Source organism: Salvelinus fontinalis, chromosome 33 (assembly GCF_029448725.1).
Source record: "Salvelinus fontinalis isolate EN_2023a chromosome 33, ASM2944872v1, whole genome shotgun sequence".
NCBI classification, from domain to species: domain Eukaryota; kingdom Metazoa; phylum Chordata; class Actinopteri; order Salmoniformes; family Salmonidae; genus Salvelinus; species Salvelinus fontinalis.
Window position 1 is genome coordinate 23940822 of NC_074697.1, and position 13996 is coordinate 23954817.

At 43.4% G+C, this 13996-nt stretch overlaps 1 protein-coding gene across 3 annotated transcripts in view; it reads right to left on the reverse strand.

Annotated features, from left to right (window-relative positions):
* The window catches only part of LOC129831851 (neurofibromin-like), a 113426-nt gene extending 104588 nt beyond the window's left edge, over nt 1-8838 (reverse strand). For 2 of the 3 annotated variants that reach the window (XM_055895359.1, XM_055895357.1), the window contains exon 1: nt 8485-8822. In XM_055895359.1, coding sequence (XP_055751334.1) covers nt 8485-8544 — 60 coding nt within the window. In that variant the 5' untranslated portion in view covers nt 8545-8822. Of the gene's footprint in view, nt 1-8484 lie in introns of all 3 variants that reach the window. The other variant, XM_055895360.1, reaches the window with a different exon arrangement.
* Between the last annotated feature and the right edge of the window lie 5158 nt (nt 8839-13996).

Consider the following 13996-nt stretch of genomic DNA (forward strand, 5'->3'; position numbering starts at 1 on the left):
AAATAGGTCAATCATGGTTTCATCAAACCAGAGAATCTTGTTTCTCATGGTCTGAGGGTCCTTTAGGTGCCTTTTGGCAAACTCCAAGCGGGCTGTCGTGTGCCTTTTACTGAGAAGTGGCTTCTTTCTGGCTACTCTACCATAAAAGGCCTGATTGGTGGAGTGCTGCAGAGATGGGAGAAACATCCAGAAGGACAACCATCTCCACAGAGGAACTCCGGAGCTCTGTCAGAGTGACCATCAGGTTCTTGGTCACCTCCCTGACCAAGTCCCTTCTCCCCCAATTGCTCAGTTTGGCCAGGCAGCCAACTCTAGGAAGAGTCTTGGTGGTTCCAAGCTTCTTCCATTTAAGAATGATGGAGGCCACTGTCTTCTTGGGGATCTTCAATGCTGAATACATTTTTTGGTACCCTTCCCCAGATCTGTGCTCTACGGACAATTCCTTCGACCTCACGGCTTGGTTTTTGCTCTGACATGCACTGTCAACTGTGGGACCTTATATAGACAGATGTGTGCCTTTCCAAATCATGTCCAATCAATTGAATTTACAGAGCTGGACTCCAATCAAGTTGTAGAAACATCTCAAAGATGATCAATGGAAACAGGACGCACCGGAGCTCAATTTCGAGGCTCATAACAAAGAGTCTGAATACTTATGTAAATAAGGTATTTCTAACGGCCTCCCGAGTAGCGCCTGCGGTCTAAGGCACTGTATCGCAGTGCTAGAGGCGTCACTACAGATCCGGGTTTGGTCCCCGGCTGTGTTGCAGCGACCGGGAGACCTTTGAGGTGGTGCACAATTGGCCCAAAGTCGTCCGGGTTAGGCCGGCTGGGATGTCCTTGTCCCATCGCGCTCTAGGACTCCTTGTGGCGGCCGGTGCATGCACGCTGGCTTCAGTCACCAGTTGTATGGTGTTTCCTCTGACATCTTGGTGCGGCTGGCTTCTGGGTTAAGCGAGCAGTGTGTCAAGTAGCAATGCAGCTTGGCGAGGGTCGTGTTTCGGAGGACGCGTGGCTCTTGACCTTTGCCGAGTCCGCACGGGAGTTGCAACTACGGGGCAAGACTAACTACCAATTGGATGTCACGAAATTGGGGAGAGAAAAGGGGTTAAAAGTGCGTTGTTTTAATACATTTGCAAAAAATCTAAAAACCTGTTTTCACGTCGTCATTATGGGGTATTGTGTGTAGATTGCTGAAGTCAAGGGATCTGAATACTTTCCAAATGCACTATATGTAGCAGGTTTGAGCAAGCCTTATAGAATTACATGAAGCCATGGTTTCACCTTCTTATCCTGTGTTTACACATGTCTACACATCCACACTAAACCTATCCACACTAGACATATCTACATTAAACATTTTTCACACAAGAAGTGTTATGCCACACCTCTCGTGCTATGAGGACGCCTACGACACCTGACGAAGGGCAAGGAACAGACGTCCTGCAGTCAGAACAATGAAGCCCTGTGCTATCAAGAACCTCGCCCTGCCACAACTCTGGTGTACACCCACAGCTGTACACATGCAGGCTACATCTGTGTGAAAACAGACATCACATCCACAGCTGGGCCAGACCTTGTGGGCAGGAGGAGCCCCTTTAAGCTTGCCTAGAGGTGTGGCTGGCTAGTGCGTATGCAGAGCACATCAGGCCTGGAGTGTTAATGAGCCTTAAGCAACAGACCTATGACTGCTTACTATCGGGATCCACTCTACAACTGGGGCCACTCAGGGAGAAACCTGGGCCTGGAAATTAAAGTCCCAAGACAGGGGGTAAGAAAATAATCAGGAGTCTGAACTGGAGTGCACACTGTCCACACAGGACCATCCCTGCTTCATATCTTTCACATCCAGTTCAGCCCCGGTCCATCCGGGACCACAGACAGTAAGCACTTTGTTTCACAGGCCCGGATTGGAATTTCTAAAAGGTCATGGAGCCATCTCTTCCCTTATGTGCACTTTGGCAGAGCTGATTAACATTGTATACGTACACACCAATGCACTGTGTGCGGATTACATGATCGGGGTAAACAGGGGAAAGGAGAGGAACATTGGATGAGAGGACAGGGCCACGAGAAGAAATGTAATTAAAGTGAGGCCTATTTTTCATGAAAAGAGAACGGTTATTGTCCCTCGATGGGAAGTTTAGAACATTCACATTAAGATGAATTATGTATAATTTGTGTAACATAAAACATTTGACTCAATGATCTTCATGCGAATACAAGGGCCTTTCTCTTAGAACACCATACATTCATTCATGGAAGGGACACCATATAATAAGACAATGTTTGTCTGTCTTACCAATTGTTATCCACAACACAAAATGTATGATACCATTACACAACAATATTACAATGTACATGTGTAGAGTGTGTGCTAGCGTGCGTGTCTGTACCTGTATGTGTCTCTTTACATTCCCCGCTGTTCCATGAGGTGCATTTATAGCTGTATTTCTTTTATTCGATTCTACTGCTTGCATCAGTTAACTGATGTGGATTAGAGTTCCATGTTGCCATGGCTCTATTTAGTAATTCAGGTGCGACAAAACTACAGCCTATATGACATGTCTTGTTAACAGTGTTACTATAAATTGAATTAAAGGCATTACCTAAGTGAGTTTCAGAGATTGTCTTCTGTTATTAGCAAATTATTGATTTCATGAACCTTGTTTCTGAAGCTACATATGTTAACGTTGGCTATTTTTTGCACTTTTCTGGGATGCTTGATTGTTTTCATTGCTTTACCGGCTAGCTTTGCAGAAGTAAACATACTCATGTTATTTATATTAGTGCAGGGTGAGCTGCACACAGTGGACTTCCTACTAGGGTACACCGCCTCAGTGCTAACAGTATAACTGGTTCATAGACACATGATTACTGCATACAATAGATGTGGGATCAGCAGAGGCATTTAGGGCAGTAAGAGGGAAATCAATTAGGTTACTTACATTGGGTCTTCCAACACCCCTGGGATAAAGTACATTTGCTGAACCATTATGACATCTCAATGTTAGGGATTAACTGAGCTGTGCTTGGGTCAATGATAAGTAATTGTCTCAATGCTGCCTTATAATGATCAGTGGCCTCTGAAAGGATCCAGGAATCCAAATGATTTGGGTGGATCCCATCCTCCTTATAAAATTAGCTTTGCTTCCAGAAGGTAATCAAAATTATCCAAAACATTTTACACCCAGAGCTGCAAGTCTCGTAGTCAGTTATGGAGGGCTAAAAGTCTGCTGAAACGTTCAAAGCCACGATTTAGGGAGGGCAGAGGGCCAGATATTAAAGGGTGCTTGCTGACCCAATCAGTTCTTTAAAAGCTGTTCTGAGCTGCCCTTTACAATGTCATTGAATCCCACATTAACTATGAGACTCAATTTCCTGATGCTGGTTTAAAATGTTTGGTAGCAGCTTATTGATGTCCAGTACTCACGCTCCTGGATAGCAAAGTTTTTGCTCCAAGGACTGAGACATTTCTCACCATTGAACTTCCCAATACAACGGCCGGAGAAGGGAATGGAGAAATCCGCCCATTCCTACCCCTTACACAATTCGTTGAACCTTTCAAGGGCCCACGAGAAGCAGGATAACGTATGCCTTTGGTTACCGGAGATGGGACACTGCCTGCTGTGGGATGTCTGGACCTGTCAGATCAAGGAACCAGTGCAGTAAAGCCATTCCTTATGTCAATCTGCTCAGAACATCTCACAGTCCCTCCCTTGATTTGCTTGCTAAGAATAGCAACTTCATTCCTGTAATCCTCGCTAGCAAACAATTGCCGCAATGGAACTCCAGATTGTCAACATTGTCCCGGACAAGAGCGTAATACACTCAGCTTCTAAAGCACTGGAAATGTTTGTTCGCTATTCCAAGCGAAGCGGGCTACATTGCAACTGAGCTAGCTAGCTAGCTAGCAGAAGGTGTTGACACAAACACCTATGAACAAAATACAAATAAAAAAATAAACAGGCCAAAGCAACAGGTCGAGGCGCAGGAGGTATCAGAGTTCGTGACAGGAAATATGGCAATTCTGGGCTGTGAGGACAAATACTACTAGGTTGAAGTACTTCTTTCTCATGAATCTACTAGTACATCACATTGGCATCCACCAACCTCTCTGGGGGAGTTTTTTGACATGTATAACAACCAAGACAACTTAGGAATCTGAAGTTGCATAAAACTGATTTAGACTTACTGTTCAATATTCACAACCCTTTCAATGTTTCCGGACAAAATAAGCAAGGTTCACACAGAACATCTGATTCTGAGCATGAACTTCCCCTCATAAAGCCAACACATACAATCCTATGACTTACAGCCCCCATCAACTGGCGGACCGGGTACGGACCCAGAACGGGGTCAAAATATATATAGTGTGTATTCAGACCCCTTGACTTCCTCCACATTTTGTTACATCAATTTTAGAAAAAGGCTGTAATTGTTTTTCCCCCCTCAATCTACACACAATACCGCATAATAAAAAAGTTATACCCTTTGCTAATTTATATATTTATTTTTAAACGGAAATATCACATTGACATAAGTATTCAGACCCTTTCCTCAGTACTTTGTTGAAGCACCTTTGGCAGCAACTACAGCCTCGAGTGTTTTTGGGTATGACGCTACAAGCATGGCACACCTGTATTTGGGGAGTTTCTCCCATTCTTCTCTGCAGATCCTCTCAAGCTCTGTCAGGTTGGATGGGGAGCTTTGCTTCACAGCTATTTTCAGGTCACTCCAGAGATGTTTGATTTGGTTCAAGTCCGGGCTCTGGCTGGGCCACTCAAGGACATTCAGAGACTTGTTCCGAAGCCACTCCTGCATTGTCTTGGCTGTGTGCTTAGGGTCATTGTCCTGTTGGAAGGTGAACCGTTGCCCCGGTCGGAGGTCCTGAGCACTCTGGAGCAGGTTTTCATCAAGGATCTCTCCGTACTTTGCTCCGTTCATCTTTCTCTCGATCCTGACTAGTCTCCCAGTCCCTGCCACTGAAAAACATCCCCACAGAATGATGCTGCCACCACGCTTCACCGTAGGGATGGTGCCAGGTTTCCTCCAGACGTGACTCTTTGCATTCAGGCCAAAGAGTTCAATCTTGGTTTCATCAGACCAGAGTATCTTGTTTCTCACAGTCAGAGTCTTTAGGTGCCTTTTGCAAACTCCAAGCGGGTTGTCATGTATCTTTTACTGAAGAGTGGCTTCCGTCTAGCCACTCCACCATAAAGGCCTGATTGGTGGAGTGCTGCAGAGACGGTTGTCCTTCTGGAAAGCTCTCCCATCTCCACAGAGGAACTCTGGAGCTCTGTCAGAGTGACTATCGGGTTCTTGGTCACCTACCGGACCAAGGCCCTTCTCAGCCAATTTCTCAGTTGGCCGGGCAGCCAGATATAGGAAGAGTCTTGGTGGTTCCAAACTTCTTCCATTTAAGAATGATGGAGGCCACTGTGTTCTTGGGGACCTTCAATGCTGCAGATATTTTTTGTACCTTTCCCCCAGATCTGTGCCTTGACACAATCCTGTCTCGGAGCTCTACGGACAATTCCTTCAACCTCAAGGCTTGGTTTTTGCTCTGACATGCACTCTCAACTGTGAGAATTTATATGGACAGATGTGTGCTTTTCCAAATCATGCTCAATCAATTGAATGTACCACAGATGGACTCCAATCAAGTTGTAGAAACAACAAGGATACTCAATGAAAAAAGGATACACCTGAGCTCAATTTCGAGTCTCATAGCAAAGTGCCTGAATACTTAAGTAAATACGGTATCCGTTTTTTTATTTTTTTATAAATTTGCTTTAAAAAAATGTTTTAACTGTTTTCGCTTTGTCATTATGGAATAGTGTGTGTAGATTGCCAAGGAAAATGTTTTATTTAATCAATTTTATGATAAGGCTGCACTGTATATTTATTGTATTTTTTTACTTGGTCAGGCTTCAACCCCTGGTATCATATAAACACGCAAGACATGGAAGAATGCATAGAATTCCAGGAAATTAGCTTTAAAAACAGCAGCAAAAATCTCTGCCCCATGCAAAATGTGTAGAATTGTGGGCAATTGACTTCGAAACTGAAACATTCTCTCAACGCCAACAAGAGGGGTGTGAACAGTTTGGGGTTGCGAGGTGGGGGTTTGTTACTACGCCAATAAATGATATTATCCATACAAACCTTTGACACCTTGGAAATGTGTGTGACCGGACCTTCTCAAATAGTACTCGAGTACCTCTGACTTAGAGGCCTCTAAATGGTCTTAACACAAGGTGGTTTTAATCCCTTATTATATTTTCATCAAACTGTAATAAGCCGAGCAGAGCCGCTAAGTCTGGGTACAATGTCCCTCTGTAGCCTCTGAAACCAGAGGCCCAGAACCTACCCAAACTGAACACAAAGTGCTGATATTCCCTTTCAAAAAGGCAAATAAAGGGAGGTATGAGACAGAGTCTTATACCTGAAGTTGTACTGGAGTTGAGAGCAGTTGACAGTGCGCGATGGGACTTAAAGCAAGTTTAGGCTAAATCCAAACCATTGCATAGTGCAAACTCCGGTAGCCCTAAACTAGGCCTAACCCTTTTCAAGTTTATTTGTAGAAGAGCTTTCACTCAAATGAGTCTTAAGTGAAGAATTTCTGGCAGCATTGCTTGCACTGCAGCATGCTTGCAAGGACTATCCCAACAGAACCATTTCTTTCAGTCCCTTTGGCAGGGGTCTTCGATGACCAAAAGAGACAAAGCCCAGTTTCCAATGTATGAAATTGAAACCCAGAGCTGCTCTACAGACATACCAGCTCTCAAGCAACATAAAATACTACAGCTGACTTGTTGGAAAGTTTACAACCTTACAATATAATACATGGTGACTGATAATGACTCTTGATGAGAAACAGTTAGGGACAACAGACAGTGTAAAAATGATTGATGGACTGGCTAGACTACCCGACCCAATGATTCACACAGCTTAAATCTTAAGTTCATTAGAGGAATCTTTGGCACCCTTAAAGGGATACTGTAGCAGTTCTGTACATTAGCACATGCTGTATATTGAAAGTTACATACACTACACGACCAAATGTATGTAGACACCTGCTTCCCGTTCTCTGAGCTTGTGTGGCCTACCACTTCGCGGCTGAGCCATTGTTGTTCCTAGACATCTCCACTAAACAATAGCAGCACTTACAGTTGACCGGGGCAGCTTTAGCAGGGCAGACATTTTACAAACTGACTTGTTGTAAAGATGGCATCCTATGACGGTGCCACGTTGAACGTCACTGAGCTCTTCAGTAAGGCCATTCTACTGCCAATGTTTGTCTATGGAGATTGCATGGCTGTGTGCTCGATTCTATACACCTGTCAGCAACGGGTATGGCTAATTTGAAAGGGTTGGCCATATACTTTTGTATATATAGTCTAGCTTGAGAACTTGATTGCTGACAAGCAAAACATTTTGGGACTATGTCAACAATGGACTAATGAAACGAATACCAAAAGGTAGTTTTAGGGTGGAATGTTCCTTTATTTGTCAGAATCTAGCAATATCTACTTAAAACAATCACAGTTGCTTGACTTGTCAATGTCACCAACAATCTGTGGTTTTTGGGCGAGCCTTGTAGACTGCTGCTGTGGTGACCACAAGCACATAAGCACACTCAAATCTGTGTTTGATTATGAAACTCGCAGTACTAATATATTACTTTAAGGATGTAGTAATTATAGAAGTAGGTATTATACAAAAACGTATGTCTGCCAATTAGTAAAGATCCATAACGCTTTTTTATCTTAGTATTGAGGCCTTTACCTCAGAGCAGAAACATGGCCAGGTTGCAAACACACATTCGGTAACATGACTGTTGGCTGACAGCATGCAAGGAGCGTGTGTTCTTCGTTTTATTTCGCTGCATGTGACATAACAGGGAGGGAGGCATATGTCCATTCAGTTGACTCAAACCAAATAAAACTAGTAAACAAGGTGCCACTGCTAGAGTACTGAATTTTAATAATTTTATTTTAAATCAGTGAATGTCACACCTCATCTGTTTACAGTTAGCTAACTTTATGAGTAGTTAGCTGGTAGTGACATCTTTCCCCCAAATTGTCTGGCAGAAATAGTCAATATTAGCCGTTGTGTGCAACCTCTTAACAGTCCTAGCTATACCGACACCAAACATCTATTTAACATGAAAATGCATGTTTAGTTGGCTAGCTAGCTAGTTACATGGGTAGCTAACTAGTTAGCTTGCTAACTAAAAGTAACTTGCACCTTTGTTACACAATCTAAACCACAGATAAAAATGTGTCGTAACGTTTATTAACGTTACTTTGTCTATATACTAGTACCAACCTACCTACTGTACACAACAAGAAAACAGGATAGCATGCACTTTGCGATTGCAGAAATAAGTTAGCTACAGACACAAGCCATCTACAAAAGATTAACTGGTTGCAGCTATCTAACGTTACTCCCACTTCCAACTCATAAACACTTTATTACCTGCTCGTCGAATCTATTTATCACGGCCTGAACCCATTCCACTGGTTTATGTGCCGCCATGGCCGAGCGGATGGAGACCGCTAATGAGTCCTTGCCGTTCCCAATACGAATGTGGACGTTCGTGGCGATGTTAAGCCCAAAATAAATCCCCAAACCGTTGTCTAAAAAAGACAGTACGGGTTGGTTATTTTTCCCTTTGAGCAAGCTTTACCATGCCGCCATGACACACAACCGGAAGTCTTCCCAGTGAAACCGATAGGGACAGGAGATAGCTGAGCAAAGATGCGCGTGCGTCGCTTGTTGATGTGGAAGGTAGGCGAGAATATGATTCACACAAACATTGGCAAGGCAATATAATGTAACGTTGTAACATATAACTAGCTAGCTTGATTTGCTACCATGTGGAACGTGTATGCTACCATATTGTAATGAAACAGGCAGAGAGCAGGTCTCGAACCCTCGATCTTCTAGCCCGAAGTCCGGCGCGCTATCGACTGTGCTGCAAAAGCATGCTCGTGCGGCAGAGTCGATTTCCGCGCTTATAAACCCAGGGTCGTTACACTACTCCCTCCTTTCAAAGAGCGCGTCTTCGCGCTAGCTTGCGACTCTATGCAAGGTCCGATCCCACTTCTGACACCAATATAATGAAACAGCAGGGAGCAGGTCTCGAACCTTCGATCTTCTAGCACGAAGTTCGGCGCGCTATCGACTGTGCCGCAGAAGCATGCTCCTCCGGCACAGTCGATTTCCGCGCTTATAAACCCAGGGTCGTTACAATATGTTACTTAAAAGATCTAACAATATTATAAAATTACATCTCGGAGTTTTTGTTTGAATTCTGGTTCTCTTCTCACAACACAAGTCACTCAGATAAGCCTAGCCAGTAACATGCTGTGGGTGCATTTGGCATTTGAAAAAACTATAGCTGTGCAGTGCTACAGAATGAGGAATGAATCTGTATCATAAAAGTGTAATGCAATATTCAGTCTTTTTTTGCCTCAAATACACACACACATGCTAGGGACAAATGTGTAGGCTACTTGTCCAGAAAGGTTTGCGCTGTAGAAGTGGATCTGCAGCAAAAGTATACCTTTACTACCATCTACAGGTCAAAGGTCACACTAGCATACAGAACATGTAAATCCAGGGTATCCACAGAAAATAGAAATTTGAGTGTTTCACTTGAGAAGTTTAACCAGTTCATTCCCTTCTCACTGAGTGTCCGGCATCATTTATTATTTTATTTGTTGTAAATTAAGTGTGGTTTATTTTACAGGACATTTATTTACAGTGAATCATTGATATATGGTTGAATGTTGGTTGTGGGACATATCTGAAGTGCTATGTGTGTGTGTGTTCCATTAATCACACTAATGCCAGGGTGTGTGTGTGTGTGTGTGTGTGTGTGTGTGTGTGTGTGTGTGTGTGTGTGTGTGTGTGTGTGTGTGTGTGTGTGTGTGTGTGTGTGTGTGTGTGTGTGTGTGTGTGTGTGTGTTGGCATGTTCTACACAGTATTCAGGACAACATTACTCTGTTTTGCATACCATGTGATTATTACTGCATAATAGACTACCATGTATTTTCTAATCAAATGTGTTTACTGGGGAACACAAATGAAGACAAAGGCCATCAATTCCTTGCAAATATTACTGTATTAGGGGAAATCGCTGTATTAAGCCTGCTTTGAAGACCGTTTGAATGGCTTGGATAGGCCTATGGACATTGGCGACCCGTCATTCAGGGCAGGTGTTCCTTGGTGTCCACATCACCAACAAACTATCATGGTCCAAACACACCAAGACTGTTGTGAAGAGGGCACAACAACACATTTTCCCCCTCAGGAGACTGAAAAGATTTGCCATGGGTCCCCAGATCCCCCCCAGAAGTGAACATGGTGATTAGCTCACTAAAGAGCTCTAAAGCCAAAGATGTGTTTGGGCTGGACTCTACCTTTTCTTTAAACTGCAAAGAGTCACTCATTGGCCCCGTTACTAAGGTCACCAACATATCTATTGGTCAGGGGGTGTTTCCAAGGGTCTGGAAGTCGGCAATAATAACCACATCTTTAAATCGGGTGACCCTGCTGACATGAGTAACTACAGGCCCATTAGTATACTACCTGTGGTATCGAAGGTTGTTGAAAAGTGTGTAACAGAGCAACTGATTGCCCACCTCAACAACAGCCCCTTCACATTACACTCCATGCAGTTTGGCTTCAGAGCAAAACACTCCACAGAAACGGCCAACTGCTTTCTTCTGGAAAATGTGAAATCCAAGATGGACAAAGGGAGCTTTGTTGGAGCTGTGTTTCTGGACCAAAGGAAGGCTTTTGATACTGTTAACCATGAGGTTCTCATCACAAAATTGTCCAAGTTCAACTTTTCCCCTGATGCCTTGGGATGGATGAAATCATACCTTGAAGGCAGAACTCAGCGTGTCAGAGTGAGCAATGAGTTGTCACCCACTCTCAGCTATGATGTGGGTGTGCCCCAAGGGTCAGTGCTGGGGCCCCTCCTGTTCAGCCTGTACACTAATGATCTGCCTTCTGTCTGTAGTGGGTCTGAAGTTCAAATGTATGCAGATGATACATTGATATATGTGCATGCAAAGAGCAAACAACAAGCTGCACAAGAACTCACTACTGTATTGGTACAGGTTGCAAAGTGGCTCAGTGACTCATGTTCGCATCTTAATGTGAAAAAAAACTGTCTGCATGTTCTTCACAAAGAGGGCAACTGATGCTGCTGAGCCAGATGTCTATGTGTCAGGGGAGAAGCTCCAGGTGGTATCTGATTTTAAGTACCTTGGCATCATTCTTGATTCCAACCTCTCTTTTAAAAAGCAGGTAAAAAAGGTAACTCAAATAACCAAATTCAACCTCGCTCATTTCCGATTTATACAAAATTGTTTGAATACAGAGGTAGCAAAACTGTACTTCAAATCTATGATACTCCCCCACTTAACATACTGCTTGACTAGTTGAGCCCAAGCTTGCTGTACAACATTAAAACCCATTCAGTCTGTCTACAAACAGGCTCTCAAAGTGCTTGATAGGAAGCCCAATAGCCATCATCACTGTTACATCCTCAGAAAGCATGAGCCCCTGAGTTGGAAAATTATTGTGCAATACACTGATGCATGTCTTGTATTCAAGATCCTAAATGGCCTGGCTCCCCCTCCACTCAGTACTTTTGTTCAACAGAAAACCCAAACATATGGCAGCAGATCTACAAGGTCTGCCATGATAGGTGACTGTATAGTTTACTTAAAGAAAAGCACCTTTAGTCAATCTGTTTCTCTGTGAGAGCTTCCCATGTTTGGAATATACTGCCATCAGACACACACAACTACACCACCTATCACACTTTCGCACAAAAAACATGGCTAAAGGCCAGTCAGACTTGTGAACATAATCCCTAGTTGTGTATTGCCGCTTTCCATGTTGTCTGTTGTCTGTAGCTTGTGAGGTGTGGAAACACTTTCTTGCTTTTATGGATTTCGTCTTGTTGATTTTTGTGCTATGTTGCTCTGTGTGCATGCTATGTCTTGCTTGTCCTATGTTGCTATGCGTGTGCTCACTGCTCATTGATTGTCTGTATTGTTATTGCCAGCAGCATACCACCCTGCATACCACTGCTGGCTTGCTTCTGAAGCTAAGCAGGGTTGGTCCTGGTCAGTCCCTGGATGGGACACCAGATGCTGCTGGAAGTGGTGTTGGAGGGCCAGTAGGAGGCACTCTTTCCTCTGGTCTAAAAAATATCCCAATGCCCCAGGGCAGTGATTGGGGACACTGCCCTGTGTAGGGTGCCGTCTTTCGGATGGGACGTTAAACGGGTGTCCTGACTCTCTGAGGTCATTAAAGATCCCATGGCACTTATCGTAAGAGTAGGGGTGTTAACCCCGGTGTCCTGGCTAAATTCCCAATCTGGCCCTCAAACCATCATGGTCACCTAATAATCCCCAGTTTACAATTGGCTCATTCATCCCCCTCCTCTCCCCTGTAACTATTCCCCAGGTCGTTGCTGCAAATGAGAACGTGTTCTCAGTCAACTTACCTGGTAAAATAACGGTAAATAAATAAATATTGTAATTGTTTTTAATAACCTGCCCAGGAACTGCGGTTGAAAATTAGCCGGCTGGCTAAAACCGGCACTTTTACTGAAACGTTGATTAATGTTTACTGTCCCTGTAAAAATAGAAATAAACTCAAACTCAAACTTTTGTTTTTACACTGCTGCTACCTGTTTATTATCAATGCATAGTCACTTTACAAATTACCTCGATTAACCTGTACCCCCGCACATTGACTTGGTAACGGTACCCCCTGTAAATAGCCTCGTTATTGTTATGTACATTTCTTGTTTTACCTTGTGATTGATTCGATTTTTTAAAACTTTAGTTTATTTAGTAAATATTTTATTAACTCTATTTCTTGAACTGCATTGTTGGTTACGGGCTTGTAAGTAAGCATTTCACAGTAAGGTCTACACCTGTTCTATTCAGCGCATGTGACAAATTAAATTTGATTTGATTTGTGGGGCAGAGCCCATCTGTTTTGAGCCCCACATTTTTAACATTTTGGGGGCTTGCTTGTTTTGCCTGTTATTTTGGCATTAATACGTGTCACATATCCATTTGCAAACAATGTCAAAAAATGTATTTCATTGAGTTAATAAAGCTGCTGTCACGCCCTGGCCTTAGTATTCTTTGTTTTCTTTATTATTTTAGTTAGGTCAGGGTGTGACATGGGTATTTATGTGGGTTTTGTAGTGTCCAGGGTGATTGTAAGGTTTAGGGGGTTTATTTAGAGTAGTTGGGTTTATGTTTAGTATAGTTGTCTAGCTGTGTCTATGTTGTGTGTAGTTGTCTAGGAAAGTCTATGGTTGCCTGAATGGGTTCCCAATTAGAGACAGCTGGTTTCTGTTGTCTCTGATTGGGAGCCATATTTAGGGTAGCCATAGGCTTTAGTTTGTTGTGGGGAATTGTCTATGTTGAACGTTTGTAGCCTGTGTGTGTGCACTACTTTTATAGCTTCACGGTCGTTTGTTGTTTTGTTAGTTTGAAAGTGTTTTGTTTCGTTTTGCCTTCTTCAAGAATAAATGAAGATGGCTTATTTTCCACATGCTGCGTGTTGGTCCGTCTCACTCCCACACGATCGTGACAGCTGCATACAAACATGGTCTCTTTTTTGTTTTCTTGAGTAAAGCATCTCCTAAATGCAGGTGTTTCAGCCTAGCTCAGGGCTTTCTGTGGGGGTGGGGCAGCCAGCAGAAAATATGGAGCGTTGTGCCGAGATTGGCTCAGTGTTCTGTCACTGATGGGGACACTACTTCACCTCCAAGTCTAAGGGTAGAGCTAGAAAATTCTAGCCCCTTGGGTGCTGCCATAGAGTTATATTACAAGTGCCCATCCAAGAAGGCTCAAGGTCATTGGCCACAGATAAAATGACGTCAAATCACGTTATATGTACAGTAGCTTTGATTGGACTGATCATATCAACATCATATTTTCA